The 25,602-nt window shown below is 44.3% G+C and overlaps 1 protein-coding gene across 1 annotated transcript; it reads right to left on the bottom strand.

Annotated features, from left to right (window-relative positions):
* Positions 1–5,126: 5,126 nt before the first annotated feature.
* On the bottom strand, positions 5,127–25,188 carry SLC19A2 (solute carrier family 19 member 2). The gene is made up of 6 exons (XM_045797600.2): positions 24,771–25,188; positions 17,874–18,461; positions 10,908–11,130; positions 9,593–9,785; positions 9,087–9,228; positions 5,127–7,149 (listed from the first exon to the last, which is right to left on the bottom strand). Exons 1-6 carry the CDS (start codon positions 24,972–24,974, stop codon positions 7,021–7,023), a joined length of 1,479 nt encoding a protein of 492 aa, XP_045653556.1. The 5' UTR covers positions 24,975–25,188; the 3' UTR covers positions 5,127–7,020.
* Positions 25,189–25,602: the final 414 nt, after the last annotated feature.

The raw sequence follows: 25,602 nt of genomic DNA, 5'->3' as shown, positions 1-25,602 counted from the left end.
GATAGCATGGGCGGCTGCAGGATCTGCTCATCTCCCAGCAGCCCAAGAAAAGCCCTGTATGTAAGTTTCCTTGGCTTATTAAACCTGCCACCTACCAATCTGGAGTGGCCTCTAAGAAGGCCAGTTCCACATTACACCTGGGAAGCTCCTGTGGAGCTGCGAACCACCGTATTTGTATTTCTTACATTTCCTACCATAAACACATAATGCTTTTAAAACCATGAAATAACGGTAACAGAACCATGGAACCAAAATATTTGCCGACCACAAGAAAACTCAATTAGTAAAATTTTATTGTGCATTGCGAGGTGGGATTTCAGGTCACTTCTTAGAAGGCTACTTATTGAAGATTAAGGTGTCCTTTTGTCTGTGATTTTCCATTCCACACTGTGTATAGTGCAAGGGCTTAACAGGGAATGCTTTTCTCTAGAGATAATTTTTTATTTTTTAAATTTTTTTAAAAAGATTTTATTTATTTATTTGACAGAGCAAAAGAGCACAAGTAGGGGGAGTGACAGAGGGAGAGGGAGAAGCACACTCCCCGCTGAGCAGGGAGCCCAATGCGATGCCAGACTCCATCCTAGGGCCCTGGGATCATGACCTGAGCAGAAGGCAGACGCTTAACCCACTGAGCTTCCCAGCCGTCCCTAGAGATAATTTTTTAAAAACTGCTTCTACCATAAGCTGGGCATTTCTACTCATCTGGGACTACTTTAGCTCCCACTTAGAATCCCTGGTTTAGGCTGAAGTCTCTTCTGCCACTAGGCACATCCAGATCTTTTGAAGTGGAAATGGAGGAACGACTGGGTACTGGGTACGAAATGGCTTATACCTAAGGAAAGGAGACCAACAGGAAAAGAAAAAATCAGGGTGGGGAAGAGAGGTTCAAAAGCTGTAACTGGGAGTTAATTACAAGAGTTGGAGATAAGAACAGATCTTTAAGCCAACTTGGATAATTTCCCACTATGGACTCAGTCCCTGGCCCATGGCCTCTTAATCAGTCAAGCACAAGACGGGGCAAGAATTTCTAGGTAGCTGTTCCTGTCCAAGTGCTCAAGTCTGTAAGCAGTGATCTAGAGTTCAAGGTCCAGTCTTGTCCACACTCCCGGAATACTGCAGGTCGGCCCTCCAGGATTTTTGGCATCCTGCGGGGAATGATGGTCAAGTCATGCAGTTTGATATTTAAAAAAAGGGAGGAGGGGGTCTGAGTAGGAGCAAACAGAACTGTATCAAACAGACGAATAGGCTCAGGGGCTTAAATATTTTAAGTATTAAGTAGTTTTTGTTAACATTTCAGCATTCGGGGCAGGAGTTTGCATTTTCTTTTTTTTTAAGATTTTTATTTATTAATTAGACAGAGATAGAGCCAGCCAGCGAGAGAGGGAACACAAGCAGGGGGAGTGGGAGAGGAAGAAGCAGGCTCATAGCGGAGGAGCCTGACGTGGGGCTCGATTCCATAACGCCGGGATCACGCCCTGAGCTGAAGGCAGACGCTTAACCACTGTGCCACCCAGGCGCCCCTGGAGTTTGCATTTTCTTAACTGCGATTCTTCTGGAGTGTTAAGGTTTTCCTCTGGAAAAAGCTATTGCCCCCTCTGCTTATTTTAAAAGAAGACTCTCTCAGACGTTTTAAACGTCCTAGACAGCAGTGGAGGCCCTTCACAGCACATGACCTTCACCGAGGGTTTCCCTCACGCTGGGGTTGGGTGTGGTTTTTGGAACAGCAGTTTGAAAAAAAAAACGGTCAACTGCAGCACAGTGCCCAGCCTCCCAAAGCCCCACTCCCCTCCCCCTCGCTGCCGCCGCAGGAGCCCGGGGCCAACACACCCGCCCTCCTGCCCGCGGGCCTGCTGCACTGCGCAGGTGCGGGCAGGGGGGGCGGGACGGGGTCGGGGTGCAGAAGCTGCAAGCTTTTCTACCGCAGGTCCGCGGGTCAGCTTTTGATCTGGAGCCTCCCTCCCTAAGGAAGGTCGAGAAGATCGGGCTTCTGGTTTTCGGCAGCTTTGCGTCGCCCTGCACCCACAACTTGCCCCTAGGGCTCCTCACTCCCCGGCACTCAGCCGTTGTAGGGCAGCCCCCATCGCATCCATCCGGCAGCTGCTGGTGCCCTGCCTGGCATTTCCTCTCCGGAGCTCGGTTTTCTGAGTCGGCTCCCTCCCGCTCCTCTTGTCACTGCGGTCTCCTCCCGCAGACGTGCTGGGGGTATGGGGGCGAAGCGACCATCAATTTGCAATGTTGGGTGGGATTCGGAATCCCAAAGCGACTTCTCCGCTTTACAGAAGCGTGACGTTGGGTGGTTATTTACACTTTTTAAGCCACCTTTGAAATACGGACACATATTTTAAAATGTTAATTTAGTAACCTGTTTCTTCTTCTGCCACAAGTCAAAAAGGCCTTCCTCACCTAGACCTAGCCAAATGAAATGGCCAATCAACTAGAAATTTTAGGTGGTTATCTTCCCATAAAATCCATCCTATACTCTGCTGCCAGATTAATAAACATTAGAAAATGACTTAAGTCTTTCCAAACTTTGTCACCACCCTACTCCTGTCTATAGCCCTTGCGGATGGTACACATTTGGACCCTCCTAACTTTATTTATGCCTCTTTTTCCACTAGTTTCCCTTTCTAAATTTCTGTTAAAATCCTACCGATCCTGCATAGCGAACTCAAAAGCGATCTCCTTCAGGAAGCCACTTAGGATTTTCCCAATGTCCTTGCTCTCTTCGAGACAAGGCTTTTTAATTCTTAATGGAAAATGGTTAATGGTACCGGACACTATCTTGTAATACAGTCGGGCATCTACGTTATCCTTTCTACTTACCACCCATTTTTAAATTCCTTGAGAGCAGGAATTATGACTTTTTCATTCTTGTATCCCCAGAAGGGCTTTCCAAAGTATAAAGTAAAATAAAGGGAGGAGGTGTTTAAAAAGCCCGTGATTGTTTTCAACAACTGAAACATTTAAAAAAAAAAAAAAAAGTTCCCGGGGCGCCTGGGTGGCACAGAGGTTAAGCGTCTGCCTTCGGCTCAGGGCGTGATCCCGGCGTTGTGGAATCGAGCCCCACATCAGGCTCCTCTGCTATGAGCCTGCTTCTTCCTCTCCCACTCCCCCTGCTTGTGTTCTCTCTCTCGCTGGCTGTCTCTATCCTGTCAAATAAATAAATAAATAAATCTTTTAAAAAAAAAAGTTCCCTTGAGAATGCAATTTTGAGATTCATAGCTACAGGTCAATTGTAAATAGAAGGATTAAGGAACTGATTTCTCAGTCCCCTACTCTGTCTCCAATGTGACAGGTGCTTTCATAGATGTTCTTTCTTTTCTTTTTTGAAGATTTTATTCATTTATTTGACAGAGAGAGAGAGAGAGAGAGACAGCACAAGCAAGGAGAGGCAGGCAAAAGCAGCAGGCTGCCTGCTGAGCAAGGAGCCCAACATGGGACTAGATCCCAGGACCCTGGGATCATGACCTGAGCTGAAGGCAGATGCTTAACCCACTGAGCCACCCAGGGGCCCCTATGTTCTTTCATCTCTTCACAACAACCCTGTCAGGTCGGTGTTAACCCCACTCACCCATGAGAAAGCTGAAGCGCAGTGACTTTGCTGACACAGCCGAGCTCTGAGCGGCAAACCTTGCATCTTGAACTCCCTTCTACTGTCATCAACATTACTTATTGAAAACGTAGTTAGTACTACTACAAGATCCTTTTCCAGAATCAAAGGAGCGGATGTTCACAAATGCCGTTGCCAAACTAGAACATGTTACGACTCAAAGGCAAGGTACTAATTACAAGGAGGATGTCCTAATAAGTAGAACAAATGGGTATCCCATCTCTACCATTTGGAGCAGAATGCCTTGAATAAACCGTCCCCATGGAATGCAGGTCATCGACAGGCGTTTTAATCTTAACATTTCATGTGAAGGTACTTTTAAAAAAGCAATGGTAGGGATGCCTGGGTGGCACAGCTGGTTGAGGGTCCCGCTCTTGGTTTTGGCTCAGGTCACCACTGCAGGGTCCTGAGATGGAGCCCTGAATTGGGCTCCCTGCTCAGCGACGAGTCTGCTTGTCTGTCTCCCTCTCTGCCCCAATCCCCACTTGCACTCTCTAAAATAAACAAATAAATCTTTAAAAAAGTAATGACAGGGTGCCTTCGTGGCTCAGTCTGCCTTCCGCTCAGGTCATGATCCCGGGACCCTGGGTTCGGCCCGCATCGGGTCCCTGCTAGGCCCTCCCCCTGCTTGTGTTCACTCTGTCAAATAAATAAATAATCTTTATTTTTAAAAAAAGTAATAACATTTAGTTATTTATACTGGCAGGTACTGAATATGTTATATATCCTTTATGTAATTTAATACTCATATGGCACTAGGATGTGTTTTACAACAAAAGACAAAAATAAGACATGGCCCCCCTGTTCAGAAGGCTTACAGTCTGAAAGGCATTAAGATACAGGGGATAACTATAGGGACAGAAAACTTTATCTTTAAAAGAATTTTGGCATGAAAAATGAGTCTTTGGTGATCATCAATGAAATGCCTTAATGAAAGGTTTTGGAATAGGTATTAAAAGGGAAGGTATTCCTTTGCATACCGTGAGAAACAAGTGATTTGGTATCTGGGACGTAATGAACAAGTCATTCTCAGCTGATGGCAAGAAGATGCTTCCTTAGATATCAGAATATTTTGAGCTAGAACAAAGTGGCTATGAAGTTTCAAAACAAGATGGTACCTTGAGCCCTTGATTTGACTGAGTTTCCTTTATTTGTAAAATTCAGTTAACACTGAAGGGAATGTGGGTCTTTTTGGCTTCTAAATGGAAGAATGCTTTAAAAAGAGACAAGAGGTCCCAAGATGAAGACCAAGAAAAATAAAACAGTGCAGTTTGGTGCTAAAAATAACAGGGAAAATGACAAAAATAAAGGGGAAGAGTCAAAGGTAGGGATCACAAAGCAATGGGAAGAAGTCACAGGATGACAAGGTTGTTTAACCTTGGAAGGAAGGTCAGGTGAGGGAAGACTTGATATGAAATTTGTCCCAGAAGAAATTATTAAAAGGTTTAAATATATAACCGAAAGCTCCTACTGAATTAAAAAACAAATTTAAAATAATTGCGATTAAAAGGAAAAATATAATGTAAAATATTTATTTAATAAAAATAATTTTATAATCCACACAGAATTGAATAAAAAGTACAACAAATTATTTTCACTTCTTTGCAAAATTGCATCCGGTACAACTTGCAAGTTGGGCTCAGCATTCTATAAATATGGTCACACACCAGGATATGAACTTATTATTGTCTTAAATAAGTAAAGGCTCCAGTTGTGTACCACACACTGTGAATTAAATTCCAGGGAAATATTGCTTTGGTAACATGGATAATTTGATTGTACCACAGTGCATTTCATTTAAAAAAATTAAATAAAATCCCTCGAACACCACTTTTCTACCTGTTTCTGAATAAACAATTCCCTACATAGCAAATCAAAAGATGCAATATAAATTAGAGGCTGTCCTTTTACGACCTCACTTCCCCTTCCCTTGCTTCCCTTCTGCTCTTGCCCTTGATGAGAAAGGAAAGTGAATGGAAAATGGCCTCTACTTACCTTCATTCATTTACTTCTAGAGTTCCCGCTTATACTAAATGAACACGTCAACTTTGGAATCTTGATACTATTATTCACACTGCTTACCTGTGTTTTTCCAAATAAGTTAACCTAGATTTTTTTTCAAGATAAGGCAACAAAGTTGGCTTTAAAATGGTTTTCATGTCTCACATACACTAGCAGCCACTCGGTTGACTAATTACAGAATTCGATATGCACATAATAACATTTTTCCTTGGAAATGAAATCGCTAGCAATTATTATTTTAAGCAGATATTCCAAGACGATCCACCCTTAGAAACAAAGGCAGATTTGATGTACAAAATGCAGGAATCAAGTCTATCCTAGTTCCTGTCGCACTGAAATCATTAAAAAGAGGCTCAGTTTGTGAAAAGGCCTTATAATAATCGAACAAATCTAACTCCTAATGACACCTGTATCTTGGATAAGAAGGATAAATAATATAAATGCTATAAACAGGGATGACGATATTAAAAAAGAAGACTTTTCATTTTATTTTGGAAATAAAAGGGAATGCGAATACAAAATGGGCTAGTTGTATCTTTAGCCCACATATTAACTCTTCATCATAGTATTAAAAGTCCTTCCTACTGAAGACCAAAAGACAGGCAATCATACCTTAAGTCTTCTGATCAGGTCTCTTCATTTAGATTATTAGCAGGCCTCAAAACTTGCCTTATTTTCTAACTAAATGAGCTTCTCTGGGAAGCATACGAATAATGCCAAAGTGTATTTCTAAAGACAATGTACACAAACACAAAATTGTCAAGATGGAAACAGAACATTCATACAATGAATTTTTAAAAAATAAAATTAGAAATGACACACATTCCTAATACGACAAAACACCAAACCAGAGCAAATATTGCCAGTGATGAGAACAACTTTCATCTGTAGAAACACAAGTGCCCGCGAGTAACACAGAAATAAGAATTCAGCTGAACAGAGGCAGGTGCTGTGGTAACCTATTTCTCTTCTGACCTGTAATATCCCGCGGCCCCCGGGAAGCCTGGTCCCACCGGGCCAAGCCTCTGGCTGATCAGACAGAGAAGTAACTTGACCTACGCAACACCGAACTCACCTGCTATCAAGTATAAACACCATGGGGTGCTCGAGTGCTCTGATTACTTGGTTTTCAAAATTAAGTTCACTTTTGAATCAAAAGAAAGTAATCCTTAAATTAGCTTTCATAAATAATCCACGAGATAAACTTCACCTCTGGCTCATCTAAACAGTACTGTTACTCTAGGAACACATGGTACAGTCAGTTGGCTGCTTCGAAGCCTTAAAAAGCACATTCGTAAATATACGTCTACATATTAAACCGTTAACTACATCGAGGCACAGGTGCTATGGAGAGTTTGTGCTCTAAGAAGCAGCTCCGCAGCAGCGTGTTATGACGTGGTTCCTTGAGAACTCGCTTCTGCATCTTCTTGCTTTCTGTATTTCTTCATAATACTAACTGTACCATTAGCCAGGAAAACCACAGCGATGAGTGCAAAATAACCAGCGTAGATCAGGAACTAACGGGGATGGGAAGGAAGTAACGGACAGTTATCAATTGGAAGAGGAGATGTTTTCTTTTATATATGTGAACATATCCTAGGATATCCCCAATAATTGCATACGTTGTTTCTCAGTAAGCCTTTACGAAACACCGTGTGCTTACACAACCTGCCAGGCGTGGACAATAAAATGGGGTAGCACAGCACGGTGGGACTACAGCCTGACGGCCTCCGTGCTGCTCCTGACTCCACGCCTTCCTAGCTGTGTGACCCTGGCTGAAACACCTCATCTCTGAGCTTTGACTTCACTCACAAAATAGAATTCACACTAGTCCCTAGTCTACAGGGTTGCTGGGACGGGATGAGACCATGTACGTAAGTATTTATTAGCACACAACGCTAAGGCTGTTAATACCACTGCTTTTATTTTTGTTGCTGCTGTTGTTACAACGGAATCATAGTCTCTACCCCCCCAGCTGGTAGGTTGAGCATGACCAGCAGGCCCAATTCTGCAGAGAAAGAACTTCTGTTCTTCCCCAGCAGAGGGCAGTAGAAAGTCAACTATATTCCATTACGGGATTTACTTTTCATACGACCTTCTCTAGGCTAGTATTTTAATGTGACTATATAGTTTATCCACATCATCATCATCATCTTCTTAAAAGAACTTATGAAATAACTATCAGCTGGCTCATGAGTGCAGTACGGGTGCCACTCTAAGTCTTCGAGCCAGGTTCTTTAAAATTTGGGTACATTTTCCTATAGGAAACCTGTTATCAATAATGGCAGTTAAAGAGTTTCAGCATAGCCTACACAATCTGAGGATTTCTATAGCAAGATGACAAGCACTTAGTTTCTCTCCCACCCTCCATTCCAAATCTAAGCACCTAAACCTTGAGAGGTGTCCTCAAGGTTTTCACTGCTGGTAGTAATTGGGAAACACACAAAGTATTAAGCTCCCACTCCTCTGCTCGCCCCGGCCTCCTTTCTGAGGCAGCAGGATCCAGTGAGGGATGATTAGGCTTTAGAGTTAGAAGCTGGTTTAAATCCCAGCTTTGCTACATTATTACTGACCATGCAACCTTAAATGACAACTTAACATTACGTAACATCTCTCGGACTCATTCTCTCAATGTCCAATCCTGACAACCACCCTGCAAAACTCTATACGGAGTACCTGGCACGTAGAAAGTACACGTCACCTACTATTATCATCATCTCTGTTAGATCTGTTTGGCAAAAACAAAGTTAATTACCACTAACATGTGGGCCTTTGTGTAGTAAGAAAACTATTATCTAAGTATGGAGGGAGTCATCTGGGCTGGGATGGGGCGGGGTAAAGGCACTTTTTGATTCAATCGCTTCTTTTGCCAGAGTACAGAGCAAGCCCCACCTACGAACTCACAACGCACAAAGGTGTATACGACTACACACTTCCTGAACGAATCCAAGTGTCCATACTGTCTCTGGGTGTGTGTGCAGCTGTTTCCTCGATGGGTCACTTGTTAAGAATCTCCACGCTATTCATCAACGGCAAGTCATTACCCTGGTATTTGGGTGAGTGGTATCTTGGCTGAAGAAGGGAGGGGACGTACGGAACTGTGCGATGAAGCAGGGCCTCTCAAACACAGGATACCATGTTCCACGCACGGGATTAAAAATGGAGGGAAATACTGGAAGCAGCAGCAGCAAAGCTCGGCCTAGAAGGAACCAACATTCCTTCTTGGCTCTACCAGGCTGTTTAGTTACACTCAGAAACGTTCTAGGTCCTCATCAAAAAGATGACGGTCCCAACATCCTCCAGGGAGAAAAGAACTAAGGATGGGGGTTGACTAAAGGAAGGAGGGAACACCTCTACTTTTTATTTTATATCTGTCTACACCGTTCGGATTTAAGCTCCACTTTGTCACCCTGCTCGAGTGATAACATCTTGAGTGTTGAGAGAGAAATCTTACCTGAGTGGTAATTTCTAAGCCAAGGCCACTGGAATCCACCACGACGAGAGTGAGCAGTGTCTGCAGGGCCAGAGCAATGAAGGTGTTCACACCAAACACCAGGGCGTAGCGCTCCATGCTGAGGTTAGCAGCAATCTGAAAACTTAAAAAACCAATCCGCAAAAGAAGAATGAATCGGTAAGAATCACTTCCGAGCTAGTTATGATTTTTACTTCAATTGTGGAGAGCAGCCCCTTTCTACTGTCATCTCCCTTCCCAACCAGGTGAAAAGCCATGTTGTTGCTAAGCGGTGTAAACTTCACGCAAACATCTGAACAGAGCAGGAATCTACGAACAAGGAAATAAATGAACCTCACCTAAGTGCTTCCTCAGGAGAAAAACATACAATGCAATGCTTCCTCCTGGCTGCCTCTTTTAACTAGAAATTTTCATGTGTTCGTAAAGAAACCAAAAAAGTGTATCCTGCCACAACTTTTCCGAATGCTTCTTTGACTCAAAATACATACGTTGCGATGGTGATGAGTAACATGTAGATGATTCTGAAGACGACGTAGGACGTGTAGCACACCCAGATGTTGCTCACGGTGTCCATGATATACACGGAGGCAGCAATGAGCAGGGAAAACAGACACAGCGTCATCTCCCCCCACGTCGACCAGGATATTTTTATGTAACCCACGGCAAACACGGCAACAGCACCTACAAAACGAAACAGAGAAAACCGATGTAGTTATTCTGCTAAACAGATGCTCTTCTAATGAATTACAAATTCAGCGTAGATCATTAAATTTTAAAACCTTGCCACTTACGTTACACTACCCATAGGGCACATTACATTACACTACACTATACTACCACAGGGTAGCTCAGATTAGGGAGGGCCTTGAAAGTCGGGCAGAGAATTCTGGACTTGGTGGAATAAAGAACATGGAGCCACTGAGAGACGAGAGATCGAATGAGAGCAGCTGGCAATGAATGCAAAAAGAGGACACAGACCCGGGCATGCTGCTGGGGAAAAGCGACCGAGGCTGGCGCCGAGGCAGGAGTCAGAAAGAGCCAGTGCTTCCAGCTCAGCGTCGCGGGAGCAATCATCTCCTAACTGAGGAGCCAGCTAGAAGACAGCAAAAGGGCATCTCTGCTCTTTGGCAACATGATGAGGCTGATAATGACAGAATGTGCGGGGTGCTTTCTAAGTGCCAGGCACAGTTATAAGTGTTTACAGAAATCATGGGATGTCGTCTAAAAACCTTAACAGGTAGGTCAACAAATTAGAAAGGGTGATAGAATACAATGGTCAAAGACACAGGCTCTGAGTTCAAATTCTGCCTTTACTACTTACCAGCTATCTGATGTTGGGCAGGTTATCCACCTGTCTGTGTTTCCTTAACTGTAAAATAGAGATACTAACTGCACCTGTCTCAGGCATTTTGTGAGGACTGAATTAACATACATAAGTCCTTAGAATAGCATTTATTGCATATTAACACTCAACATTAGTTATTGCTATAAACTACTGTGTATTGCCACTCAAAGTTTCACATCAAGCAACAAAAGCACCCAATAAATACAGATAATGGAAACCTGGATAAGAAGACAATTTTGAAAATCATTACATTAGGTTTCCCTGAAGGATATAAAGAATTCAAGTTTGTTAACCATGGTCATCCACGACTTTGAGCACTGCTAAATTTCTTCCTAAATTACAAAATCGGAACTCAAAAGAAATCATTCCTTGGGGTCACTTCAAACTTAGGAGGGGAGCAGCAATCGGATTGGGGGTGAGCTAACCACCGGAGGACTCGCCCGCCCCGCCCCGCTCACCCAGGAGGGTGGACACGGCCTCCACGCCGCCGTTGTAGATAGCAGCAGTGCGAGAGGGCATGACCTTCTCCCACAGGCCCTGTGTGTAGTTCACCACCTGGAAGTAGCCACAGGTGGAGAGGGCCCACCACACAGACCAGCAGAGCAGAGGGCGAGAGGAGTAGCACATCAAGAAGTCATTCCACAGGACCTTCAGCACAAGGAGGCGGTCTGGCTCGGGTTCCTACACAGGAGAAGGGGAAGAAAGCTCAAATACCAGGAAGGCACCCACAGGAAACAACGGTTACAGACTTCATTTTCTATTTGACAGACATTCTTCTTCTTCCTTGTGAAAACCAACGGCTTGTTTTCATGCAAACACGCGGTCCAGGGGCGTGGCTCATTGTACTGTGCTCCCCTTACTGCACTTTGCAAGTGTGTGTGCACCACCGTTTCGAGCAAGTCTATCAGAGCCAGGTTTCCCGCGGCAGTTGTCCCTTCGTGTCTTTGTGTCGCAGTTTGGTAATTCTCACAATATTTCAAACTTTTTCAGTATATATTTTTTATGGTGATCTGTGATCAGTAGTCTTTGATGTTACTACTGTCATTGTTTTGGGGTGCCATGAGCCGTACCCATTTAAGACGGCCAACTTAATCAGTAAATGTTGTGTGTGTTCTTTTTTTTTTTTTTTTTTTTTTAAAGATTTTATTTATTTATTTGACAGAGATAGAGACAGCCAGCGAGAGAGGGAACACAAGCAGGGGGAGTGGGAGAGGAAGAAGCAGGCTCATAGTGGAGGAGCCTGACGTGGGGCTCGATCCCGTAACGCCAGGATCACGCCCTGAGCCGAAGGCAGACGCTTAACCGCTGTGCCACTCAGGCGCCCCCTTTTTTTTTTTTTTTTTTTAAGATTTTATTTATTTATTTGACAGAGATAGAGACAGCCAGCGAGAGAGGGAACATAAGCAGGGGGAGTGGGAGAGGAAGAAGCAGGCTCATAGTGGAGGAGCCTGGTGTGTGTTCTGACTGCCCCAGTGACTGGCCATTCTCCCTCTATTTCCCTTTCTTCAGGCCTCCCTATTCCCTGAGGCACGGCAGCATTGAGATTAGGCCAGTTAATAACCCTATACTGGCCTCCAACAGCACCTTCTGCTATGCTTTTATTCTTATTTCCTTTGCCTAGAATGTTCTTCATTATTTTTCTATTCAAATCTTATTGTCTCCCAAAGTCTATCTCAAACAGCACGGCTTGCAGGGCACTCAGAAGCTCCAGAACCTTTGAGTAGGTACAGTTGGCTGTTTGCAAGGCCAGGTTTGCAATACCACTCATTTCTCTGCCCTGTTGTGCACAGAGGGAGACTAGTCTGTAGCCAAAACAACGGCTAGGATGGAAATTTCCGAGCGTAACTTTGCTTCTTTTATTAAATGCTTTTGAAGGACACAATCCCAATACTAACTCTTGCTACGAACAACATTTTCATGATGAAAAGGAGACTATCGTCGTCTCCTCAGCTGTTGATATTCCATTATCCGAAACACAGTAAAAACACACGGAGTGAGCCGTAACCGATAGGAACGAATAATGTACATTTGGTTTCAGAAAAAAAAATATGGATCAAGGAAGCATAGGTGCTGTTGAGGTAGGTTTACAATTTAGCAACAGTGAAGTTCTCACCAAACATAAAAAGCTTCTAGAACACTCTCTCTCCGGCTCCAGCCTGTTGTGCACTTACTCTGCTCCCAAAACAATCATTCTTGTTTTGGCCTGGTATCTCACTGAGCCCTCATTCCTAAACCGGAAAGCAGGGTATTAACAACCTATTAAGAGTTGACCTGTCTTTGGCTACTGTTTCAGGGGAGAGGACACTTATCCGAAGTTCAAGGGCATGAAGCTGTAACAGGGAAGGGTGCAACCACGTATGGCTACACACTCTCTCCCCTCCATCCCAACTCAGACACATCCACAGGCCGGGGTCTGACTGGAGATACCCAGAGGGAATGGTTTGTGACCACAAGGAGAAAAGGAGGGTCTAAAGGCAGACTATGTCCCTTCACGTAAGTCTCTATACAATTCTGGCTTTGTGCTCGGGGCCAGCCTGGAGGGAAAGGGGGACTACTGTCCCAACACAAACCTCCCACCACTGTCACCTTTACGATTTCATTTCTTTAGATTCTAAAAGCTCTTTTGACATGAAAAGACATAGGAAGATAAGTATCACATACCACGGGGCAAAAAAATCCATGCAGTTACAAAACTCCATGAACACTGTAATTTCATGTGCTATAAAACGTACACCTGTGAATACACACTATGTAATACATGAAAAGATGTTTAGGAAGGTCACTAAACTAATAGTGGAAATTTACTATTGTGGTGGTAGCAGATCAGATGATTCTGACTTCTTTTTATGTAGTTTTCTTTTACTGTTTATTAAAAAAGGAAGTATGAATGTTGTTTATAAAATCCGATTTTTTCCTGTTAAGATGATATATTTATATTAGCTATATACTGTATTTATATTAGCTATATACTGTATTTATAGTGACTGTTGAAATTAAGTAAATAAAGGCCATTTTCTCCCTCAAATGCGAGGATAATCTCAGTGGAATGAGAACCAAGCAATGTTCCATAGTTACGCCTACTCACACCCCCCCCAAACTCAACTCCTACTCATTTATCACAATGGGCATCTAGTTTCGGATTTCACTTCAAGAAAGGGTTCTGACGTGGTGCTAAAAACAAAAAAACAAAACAAACCCTCGAGAAATTATTTCTCTTCACCAAGGAATAGAAGTCTCTAATACAGTGGTTTTTGAAGTCAACTAGATCTGGGTTTGAATTTTGACCGTGCTATTTTCTATGTGCCTTTGGTAAGTTATCTGATGGAAGCTTCCGTTCCCTCAGCTGTACAAGGGGCAGGGATACCTACACACAGAGTTCTCATAAGGCTTAAACGAGCTAATGAATCTAAGATTCTTAGCACAGTGTCCAGTACCCAGGTCAAAATAAATGGGAGCTGGGGCGATAATGATGATAAAAAAAAAAAAAAAAAAAAGAACAGCAGAAGCACATTTGCCTACAGGCAGATGGAAAAAAATTCTAAATCTAAGCCTTTTAACTATAAAATGGAAATGAATGTTTATTTCATCAGGCTTTTGGAAGAACTAAACGGGTGTTATTCTCAGTGAGTAGCAAGTGCTCGATAAATGCTGGTTTCCTTTGTACTCCATCATGACTCATTGATACAATCAACAAATATGAGTGCCCACACGGCACGTCTGGCGATGTTCTAGATTCTGGGGATACAGCATTAAAGTCCCTGCCCTCATTAAACTGACATTTTGGTAAGGGAGACAGACGATAAACACACACACGAGAGCTTACTGTAGGAATGACAGCAGGAAGAAAAGAACCAGGGTCATGGGCTGGCAAGGGACTGTGGTAGAGAAGGGGACGGACAGTAAGAGTGTTGAAAGGCTTTCTGAAAAGCTCATGCCTGAGTTGATACCTGAGTGACATAAAGGAACCAGCCACGAAAATCGGAATCAAGGGCAGTCCTGACTGAGAACCTCCGGGCTGAAGTTCCAAAGTGGGACTACGCCTGCCGTGGTTTGGCCAGCGCCGTGCGGAGCACAGCCGGGAGGTAAGGCCAGGCTGGATGGGGTCTCACAGGCCACAATGCGAGTTTTGGATTTTCTTCTACATACAATGGGTAAGGTAAGTAGGGTTTCATGCCTTAAGTATGAAAATTTGAGTCAAGGGAAGGTGACTGCAATTAAACCACTTCTATATAATTCCTAACTCTACGGGGGACTGGACAGGAAAGGAAAAGGTGTTCGTGTCCTGCCTGGCAATCTGAAGAAAAATACATCTTCAGATCAGTCAGCTCATAAAACTCAGTATTCTAGAGCTCAGGAAAGTTCACTGATCGTCTGGTTTAACATTCTACTTTTAAGAGTAGCTTCGGTTAAAGAATTAGTGGTGGAATTAGTACCAGATTCTAGTGACACCTCTCATAAAACTCAGAAGACCAGGAGGAACCAACTCAAAGTGAGAGATTATCTGCAGCCTCACAATAACGATTTACAGTGAAGGCACACAGCTGTTCTTGATTACTTGTGTCTAATGACAAAGATGGTAACAGGAATGAATATAGATTGATTACCTACTACGAATACTCATTTGAGAGCCTTCCATGACCTCTACATTTAACACCTGAAATAACCCTGTGAGGTCGAAAGAAGAATGAGGAAAGCAATTAAGTTTCAAAGAATGAAGCAACTTGCCCAAGATCACCTTGCTGGTAAGTACCAGACCCTGGTTTGACCTTCTCCAAAACCCACTACTGTGTGCTGCTGGAAACTATTGAGTACAACGTGGAAACATTACTGCTGCTACTGTCAGTGTTTCGTAGAGCTCCAACACACACACACACAAAACCTATTCATGGTAAGGATATCAGTCTACAAACAAAAGTATAGCTGCGTTAACACGTATTGTTTATTATGTGTCAGGCCCTGTGCTAAAGAAGTGGCTTAATTTACACCATTTCTAACAGCTCAGCGATTTAAATCAGGTCCAACTATGGGCCAAGCACAGAATGAATCCTGTTTCCTATTTAGGAAAGAGAATCACTGGCTATGCTGGAATGTTGACACACTGCCCCACAGCACAGGCTCATTCTGAGAACTCACCAATACTGTAAGGTTACTTGTGGACAGGGCTGTCACTTTGACTCCTACTTCATCTTCCCTTTGCATAAAGTCAAGATCAAACCACCCACCCACCTACCTACTCTTCTTCACTGTATTTAGCACAATTATGATTTACAGTTCAGTTGTGGGCTTTATCAACTTAAAATGGCGCTGTGATCCCCGGTCTCCCTGTGCTGACTTTCCTGCAAGCTTGTCAAGAGACACAGCACTATTTCAGCCCAGTACAGCTGCCAAGCAGCCCTAACCGCCTGCTCCACACCAGCAGCAGAGCCAAGGATAAGGTGGAACTGAACTGACTCTACCTTTTACCCCCATGTACCAACACGATGGTTCTGAGCATGCTGTCGCCCCGTGAAAGCCTTTATGGAGCAAAGCACAGATCAAAGTGGATCTCATATACGCTCTTTAATGATGTTACAGAGTCTATCAGTGCAATTCTGCACAAGTCGCTAATCCCTGTTCCCAATCCTTATCTCGAAAATGACACGGTTGACCACATCTAAAGTCCCTTGTAACTTTAAGATACTCTGATGGTCCCTACGGCCTGTGATTAGAATCACTTCCAACTCTAAAATTTCGTAATTCTTCAGCATGTCAAGTACTGACATTTTGCATATGTATAAACAACAAATGTCAAGCTGGTCTAGGCCAAAGTTTTTAAATGGTAGGTTACAACTCATTAATAGGTAATAAAATCAATGCAGTGGGCAGTGATGTGCATTGTAAAAAATGAAATGAATGAAACAAATAATACACTACATAATCATTAATTTTAAATTAAAAGTAAAATAAAACTGCAAAATTTTTTATCAAAAAAATGAACTGAACGGAATGCATCAATAAAGTATTGTGCTGTAAAACCTTGGCTTCAGTTATACAGAAAATATGTACACACCTACGAGTGGAACTTGTTCCTGTGTAAAACGCATTTCTTACTCATGTTCAAAATGGTTTAAAACGTACTGGTCTATACACATCTTTAGAAGTATGGCCAATGTTAATATTTAAGATATATTTATATAGGTATTACAGATATGTACATATTAATTTTACCTACAGCCATTTTAACACATTTGAAACAGAATTTTTAAAGGGTCCTTATTCTTTTTTTCTACTACATAAGATCAGATGATTATAACCCTCTCCCTCCTCCATTAACCCTTTGTGGACTTGGCAACATCACTTACCAAACTATGAAGGAATCAGCATCGCATTCCTACTTAATCCCGGGTATTTTGACGGATGCTGCCCACAGGTGCCCTAGTAATCAAATTGAGTTTCATGACCAGTGTCACCGAGGCTCAAGCTCTTTGGGATGACGACCTAAGTTTCAACTAGTGACCTCAAGTGAAGAGCGGGGGTAGGCATCGGACAGTAATTAGATGCCACATAGAAACAAACTGAGTTAATTCCAGGTTGGGGAGCCAAAGACTTCACTCACATGGGTTCTCTACTCTCATTCAGTCTACAAGGCTTATGGAGCTCGGTTTTATGACTGACAGAGCCCACCCACAAAGTGAGAATGTTAACAGGTTATTTCCAAACATGTCCCACGAGAAAGCTGAGACTAATTCAGTATGGCTGGAACGAACCTTGCCCCTCACAGCTTATAACCTGTTGGGAAGATAAAAAGCTTTTATAAAGAAGGGTGAATGATTGGGGGAAGCAATTAATCTTCCTGGCTAGCCAGAACGTAGGGATGGATTATTCTGATGCCATACCCAAGAGACAATTTCACAGTCACAATTTTAATATGTATTCCATCATCATCTTGAATTTTCCTCTTGTGATTATCTTCTCTGCATTATTCATTACTAGCCCCCTCTGGGAAAGGGTCACTTGAAAATACAGATATGACTTCCAGCACAGAAGAGGAAACTTTGGGTTTCCATTCAGAAACTGGAAGTAGATATTCATCATTTATTGGAGTCATTTCATCTATTCATCTAGCAAACTGTTCTGAGTGCTTCACCGAGTACTGGGGATAAAGATGGAGACGACACAGCTCCCACCATGGCTCAACACATCTCTGACACAAGCAGTACAATGCTGTACAGTCTGCTTTGCAGGCCATTCACTCCAGGATAAAATATATTTGTCATCCCTAAAATAAATCAACCTTATCTCTACTCAATGAATGACTGAACCAATGGACCAACTCAGAATAAAAACCTGAATCCAGATGAGTACCAGGTCTCGCAAGAGGGGGTTTCCTGTCTGCTTTGTCGCCACTGCTCTAGCAACCACGAGATGTTTAAGGCTAAACTTACCGGCTCCTCCATATTTAGAGGGATTTTTGACTCAATGTCCTCCCACCCAGGAAGGTGGTTAGAAGCTGAGGTGTGGGTTCCAATGCCGCCATTTTGTGCCTTGATGCCGTTCATTCTCTGGCAGGTGGAAGGGACGTGGTGAAAGAAAAGGCTCTTCTGCGGCATAGGCAGAAACCAGGCCACAGCAAAAGCCACAGAAACACACGTAAGAGAGACGACATTCAGACTGAACAGGGACCAGCCTGCCACGGAGACGAGGATTTGCCCCAGGACAGAGCCCACAGTAAAGCCCACCAAGGTGGCACTCCGACAGTAACTTGTGACTTTCTGGTACATGTTCAGGTCCACCACGCTGTAGATATAAGAGTAATAGGCAATTTCAGTGGCTGTGGCGATGCCATAGAAGAATTCCAAGAACTGAATGGCCAGCAGTCCCTGGGCGTAGAGCAGCATGAACCACGTAACGATAAGGCTGAGTCCCTGCAGCAGGACGACAGGCTTGTAACGGAGGTAGTCTGTGGCAAGGAACACAGGAAACAGCAGCACCAGGTAAGAATAAGTCCATACTGGATAAATTTCATTGAAGACCTGATGGAAAAAGACAATGAAAAACCCATTAGTGATATCAACGGACCCGGAATATTCGTAACAATGTATTCTTATAAAACAACCTACCAATACCTCTCATAAATCATCCTCATCAACCAAAGAGATCGCAGCCACAATTCTGACAGTTGTTTGGAATATCCTTCCCCATTTTCACCCCATCATTTTTTTCTTAAAATCCTCCCCCTTCATCAAGGCCTAGCTCGAAGCCGTCCTCATCCTGGCAGACTTGGCCAGAGCTGACAGTGTTGGTGCTGCAACCCTCAGAGCTGCCCCGATACTGCTCTGGGCCCGTCCCCCCAGGTCCCTCCCAGCACTGCTTCTAACCGCGGTGGCTCGTCTCCCACGGAGCTTTAAAAAATGCAGATATCTAGCCAACAAGCTCCCAGGAGATGCGTGTCTGAGCCAGAGCTGCGGACCCCTGCCTTCAAGGGTGGGCTCCTGAGGGCTGACTCGTCCGACGCTGACCCGCACGGCCTAGCAGCCAGCTCGCTGTGTGGAGGGTACTTGCTCAATAACTGCTTTGGAAACAGGTTAGTGTTTGGGAATCATCATCGATTCTTCCTTCTAGCCACAGAACAGGGAGACTTGACCCTACCGTTTGATTAGGTTTCTCTGATTTTAAGTTTTACTGCCTTGGAGGAAGAGGTAAAGAGGATAGTTCTGTCCTAGTCTGGACAGAATACTTATCTGTGGATGACAGAATTATAGGCAACTCTGATGTCCTTCTTTCTGCTTGTCTATAATATGAAAAGGATAGATGTTTTTGTTTTCTCGTTAATGGATTTTTAAAATTGGAATAAAGTAGAAGTAATCTCTAAAATAAGCTTTCTGCCACACAGACCCTACTGGGATTTCACCCCCATCATTTGCTGTGATTATCACCAAGTTTTTTGTTTAGTTCCCTTTAGCCTTCGTCTCCATTACCAGTAAAAGAGGCATAACCCCTACAGCACAGGGTTGCTTGTTGCAAGGATTAAATGAGAGGATACACACAGATCACTCAGTCAATTTAGAGGTCAAGACTTGAGGACTGAAGCTGAAACAGACCCTCTGGGACAATACGAATGAAGTAAATCAACTGACCTGCCAACCCCATTCCTCTAATATCAATCACTATAGGAGACCCTCCCCTCTTTTACACCTACCCGTGTCTAGCAAGGTCCTGGGGATGTACATAAGTTGGTTTTTTAAATGATCATTTCAAAGTCTAGATCAGTGGTCCAGATTTTTAAGTGCCTTCTGAAAGGCAGTCTTGGTAACAGGCTAAAGGCTTTGCTATGAACCAATCTAATCCCAGACTCTGACAATCTAAGGCTGGGGGCGACTTGCTTTTTAACTCTCATGTTCACTCAAACGTAAAATGGGCTGTGTTCAGGGTTTAGAAGAACATTAAACTAAACAGTTATTGTAAAATCTTTTGCCGGTGCAGAGCCCAACTACAAAAGTAAAACATAATCTGAAATATATTCCAAACTTGATTTCTGTTTTTGACCGGCCAGATATCAAAAGTAATTTGTCTAATAGTCTCACCTTCATGAATTTTTTAGCCTAATTTGTTTTGTATAAATCATTTAGAAATCTCCACTCGATCAGGAAATTTCTTGCTCCTGAATACGGGTGTAAAAAGAATAATCATGGAGGCGCCTGGGTGGTACAGCGGTTAAGCGTCTGCCTTCGGCTCAGGGCGTGATCCCGGCGTTATGGGATCGAGCCCCACATCAGGGTCCTCTGCTAGGAGCCTGCTTCTTCCTCTCCCACTCCCCCTGCTCGTGTTCCCTCTCTCGCTAGCTGTCTCTATCTCTGTCAAATAAATAAATAAAATCTTTAAAAAAAAAAAAAAGAATACTCATGACCTGTAGAAATGATTCTTATTCCAAAGTGTGTAACTTTCAGCAACTGCGGAACGAAACGCACTGGGCCAGCACCACCAAAGGGGACAGATAACTTTGAGATAAAAGCTGTGACTTTTCACAGTGGTGTTCCATTAACAACTCCCCACTCCTTTTTTGCCTCTGGTTTTACCCATAGTCTCCTATAGTTTTCTTAAGTGTGAGACTGCCTCGTCTGACTCCACCCGTTTCTTCACCATCACATTTTCCCCAACATGTTTTTCCCAACACAACACCACAAACCATTAGCCGTCGTGCCCTTTAAAAATACTCTCGATCACTTCCTTCGATACCCCGCGTTCTCTTGTTCCCGCCATACCCTTCAGGACTTTGACTTCTTCACTCCAGCAATACTGTCTGTACACCTACGTGTGCTCTATACCTTTCAGTAACGGCTGTCCCCGGATGATTAACTGCTAAGGTTTTCATTACATAAATCTCATCCTTCTAATTATCAACTTAACATGCTTATATTTAAGAGTCTAATTCTACTCAAACACAAAATCACAATTAAGATAACGAAGATGAGGAAAAGTAACATGGCCAGACCTGCAATGCCAAGTAGGAATAAAATTAAAGCGGCTGGGGTGGGGGAAGAGATGGGTTCTCTTTAACTCATTCTAAATTTAAAAAACCTGACTTTTCTCCTATGCGAGAGATCAACGCAAGATCAATGTCCCTATCACAGTGTTATCAGCATTTTAATAGCAAATGTCTACTGATGTGCCACAAACTATGCTAATTGCCTTTACCTACCTTACTTCATTTAATCCAAACAACAACCCTAAGAGGTGAATGTTTTTATTACCTCTATTTCACAAACTGAGGAAACCCGGCCTTACAGAAAGGTTAAGTAAGTTACCCAAAGTAAGTTACTACAGCTAGCATTGGCAGAGGGAGGGTCAGAATCTTGATAGTCTCAATCCACCACACTAAAATGCCTCATTCCTCCAATCAGAAACTTTTGTTGACCATCTACGATGTTCTGGGGCTCTTCTAATGCCCACAGCAGCTTTTTCAACCTGTATTAAGGTGCTTTTATAGGGCAGTCACGAAGAGAGAAAGACTATGCATTCTCCAGAGCTTAGCCATTGGGTCTCCCGAAGAAGATCCTTTCTCTTTCAATGCCCCCACGGACAAACTGTTACAACAAAAAATATTTCTTCAATAGATACTTTTAATCCTGAAGGGAAACTTCCCACATGCAAAAATGTACAAATTACAGACTCTTATTGTCCATACTCTGGATAATACCTGCTTATCCAGCTAAAATCTGCCATGTGAGCAAAGGGAATTGATTTTATCATAAGGTGCCTTTCACCACTCTTTGGATCAGAGCTTGTTTGTGCTTTCTTCTGAGATACCAAAGTCAAGAGAAAACAGATGTTCATTTTAAGCTGTAATTCAGATTTAGACTTTATGTTAGAATCCAGTTTCAAATAAACTACTTAATAAGCCCTTATTTGCACAACACTTTAAGCTGTGTGGATTACAAAAAAATAAAATAAAAAATACAATAAAATAAAGCCTCAATTCTTCAGGAGTTCTGAACCTAATGAGCAATATATATTCATATGTTGTTGATAAGGGAGATAGGAAATATGGGGTTACTTCTTTGAGGTGGACCTTGAGGGCGGAGAAAGTTAGAGGCTAACAGAAAGATATCCACAGATAGTACGGGAAGCTTATTCCAAGCAGAGATCACAACTTTAAGTACATACTGGTAGGTGAGAGGCTGTGGATATGCTGGATTTATGACAAGACTGATGTGGATGGCATGAGGGCACGTGGAAGGCGGCAAGGAGAGGAAAGACGTAGCAGGAGACAAGGCTGTGAAGGAGGTCAAGAGCCAAATTCTGTAGGACTCAGAATATCAGACAGAATCGGCAGACAGGTTTTTTTTTTTAAATCAAAGAGGTAGTAAATGTCTGTCAAATCACATGCTAAAAAAGATGAAAGAATAAAAAACTGTTGGAGATATAGAGCTCTATTTTATTAAAAGTTTGGCTTCATCTATCAGAACATAGTCCATTTTTAACCTGCTTAAAACTTAGAAAGTGTGGGGGGGGGGCACCTGGGTGGTTCAGTTGGTTAAGCGTCTGCCTTCGGCTCAGGTCATGATCTCAGGGTTCTGGGATGAGCCCCACACTGGGCTTGCTGCTCAGTGGGAGTCTGCCCTCTCCCTCTGCCCCTCCCCATCCACATACCGCTTGTGCTCTCCCTCTCTCAAATAAGTAAATAAAATCTTAAAAAAAAACCCTAAAAACGTAGAAAGTGGTACCTGAAACAGGGAAACATTTTTCCTGAAATCTAAGGGAAAAAATCCTTTGAGAGTACAAAGATAGAGGAAATTCTGTCCTTCTTTTCCTTCTTCCGCCTTTGGACTTGGTTAACAACAGCTCCATTTAAGATGATCTACGTTGGCCCTTCTAAAGTCCTACAAGTAAATACAAACTTCAACACAAACATCACTGACCATGACCTGACATTCACTTTGCCTAAAAATCATGTAATATTTTTTATTAACTGTCCACTGGTGAAAGCAAGCATTAGGTCAGGAAGGAGAACAAGTTGTTCTATTTATTTCAGTTATTACACATTTTAAAAACCCAGGGTTCTGGAGAGAGGGTGAACAGAGCCATACTGTGCAGGAACACCAGTATCAGCCAAGGTCCAAGGTCCTCCTAGACAAACGACCTCCTTTCTAGACCACTAGATTTCTTTCCAAACTCTGCCCTCCTCCTCCTCCAATTTGCAATAACGGAAATTGTGCTATGTGTTTGTTACATAATCAGCAAATATTTACCGGGTCTAGCACCCTTGTTTTTACTCCAATGCCACTGAACGTATTTCACTCACCCTAGAAAGCTCTCCGATTAAACAGGGCACATGATGACACATGACATGGAACTCCTCTGCCCAGGGCACATGACAAAACAGATCGGGTTTCAAATATCAACGTTCGGAGCATGTTTCTCCCCACGTACCCCTCTCTCAGGCAAGGTGCACTCACTGTGCAGATCACATGGCAGTTCCCATGAAACTTTCATTGAAAGTAGCTCAAGAAGTATCATTTCTGCTTCAGTGACTGCAGCTCAGTCAGCAGCTGTCTCCAGAATCACTCTCTCATATTTACTGCAGTAATTTTCTTCTTGTAAAATCATCCTGTCCCCAGTGTTAAAATGTAACCAGTGTTAAAATTCAAATAGGCAACGAGTAACTGTGACAGTCCTTTGTGGGGTGGTCCTTAAGACTGAGAAATAAAAGATCTGAAGTTGGGTAAAGGCCAATAATATTTGCTCAAGTAAGACAACATAAGAAATTCAAATGCAGCCCCCAATTTGGATTCAACACTGACTTTCAATTCTGTGCTAAGTGTCTTTGAAAATGGAGGGGCAAAGCAACAGCAGACTGGACTGTGAGTAATTCGATCCTGCTCTGACCTGTTATGCAGGGATAGTGAGTTGCTCCTCAAAGAGGTGATTACTAACCACAGGAAGAAGAGTAAAGTTTAAATGGGAGGGAAGGGATGGGAGGAAAGGTAGGCATAGGAAAAAACAGCTATTATGTGCCCACTCAGCTTTGAGCCTTTGTAGTGTTCTAGAAAGGAACACCAGACCTCGGCCTTCACGCCTGTAGTGGAGAAGCAAAACTAACATCTGTGAACCAACAATTCACCATGCAAGAAAAACTGTAATTAAGTGCCAATTACGTGATACCATCTCAGTATCTGCTTTTATCCCAGGAGGTAGGGGATGAGAGAGCACAGCACGTCCTTGAATAAAGCCTCACCTAATTAATAAAACAAATTAAGATGATGGATTTTTGTTTGTTGTTCTGTTCTGTCCTTATTTGAGTACATCCATTCTGTCGAAGGCAAACAAAGTAAGGGATGGGGAAAAAAGAGGGAGCAGCAGGGAGAGGGAAGAGTCTTTCAAAAGCATCGGTTACTTAGCACTTGGTTCCCAACTTTCAATCAACAAACATTTACTAAACCTTCCCCGTGCCCCAAGTACAACTTGCTGTTTTCACTTTTTTCTCCACATCCCCGCTGCGCCCCCTCCCGCCGCGCAGCTGGAACTGCCCGACCAACGCGAGCACGGTGCAGGACGGCAGCATCGGCACACCGCCTGAAGCACACCCGTGCTGGAGCTCCCGCCGCGAGTTCCGAGCCCCCCTTCACAGAAGACGTGCCCCATAAATCCGACGGACTCCCGAAAAACTGCAGAGTAGCGCAGCGCCAGCACCGAGCCGGCTTCCGACTGCGAAAAGGCAGAGCTCTTTGCCCAGAAAGCGTCCGGAGGCTCCAGCGCCTTTTCCCCTCGCTCCTCCTCTCTCGAACCGCCTCCCCAGCGCCCGCTCTCTGCCGCGCGGGCCCCCGGCCCGCCGCCGCGCCTACCTCCTTCTCGGTCAGATTCTTGTCGGGCCCCAGCAGGTAGGGGGTCAGGAAGGGCTCGGACGGCCTGAGGCTGGCGAAGAAGCCGTAGGCGCACAGCAGCGCGGTGGGCAGGAACCAGCACTCGCGGGGCACGCGGGCCGTGCGCAGGAGCACCGTGGCCGCCGCCGCCGCCGCCCCCCGGGACACCGGGCGGGGCACATCCATTCGGGGTGCGGAGGGCGGGGACCCGGCCCGGCCCCTCTCCTCGCCCTCTCGTCCTCCGCCAGCCGCAGTGAGGCTCTAGCGGTGCCGCGGCGGGGAAACCTGGACTCGCGAACTGCGCCCTTCGCGGCGGCGCCAGGTCGCACGGGGCTCACCGCCGCCTCCACGGGCAGCCCTCCAGTCTTCCCCTGCTGCGGACGCCTCACATGTTACTGCCCGAGCCCGCATGCGAGACCCGCCCCCCGGGGCCGCCCCGCCACCGCCCCCAGATGCGCAGCCAATCGCAGCGGACGCTTAGAATTTGCCTTCTCTCCCATTGGTCGCTGACTCCGAAGATGCGAATCGGCGCGGGCTGAGCGCGAGTCGGCTGACGTCCGCCGACCTGCAGCGCTTGGGCAAGGAGACATGGAGGACTCTGGCTTGGAAGGCGCGTTTGCCGCGGCAGTGCGCGCTGGTCAGGCGGAGCGCGCGCGGCCCCCGCTGGCGGTCGCCTCGGTGTGCCTCCCTAAGGGCCTAGTCCCCGCTGAAAGGAACGCGCTGGTCACACACTCACTCCCCCGCTCTTAGTCACATCCCCCCCCCCGGAGTTGATTCAGACTACTCCCGAGACACTTAGCTGCCCAGGCCCGGC

This window comes from Ursus americanus, chromosome 2, assembly GCF_024610735.1.
Source record: "Ursus americanus isolate L20-20 chromosome 2, mUrsAme1.1.p, whole genome shotgun sequence".
Classification (NCBI taxonomy): Eukaryota; Metazoa; Chordata; class Mammalia; order Carnivora; family Ursidae; genus Ursus; species Ursus americanus.
Note: the sequence above shows the minus strand (reverse complement) of the source record. Positions and strands in the feature narration are given on the sequence as shown.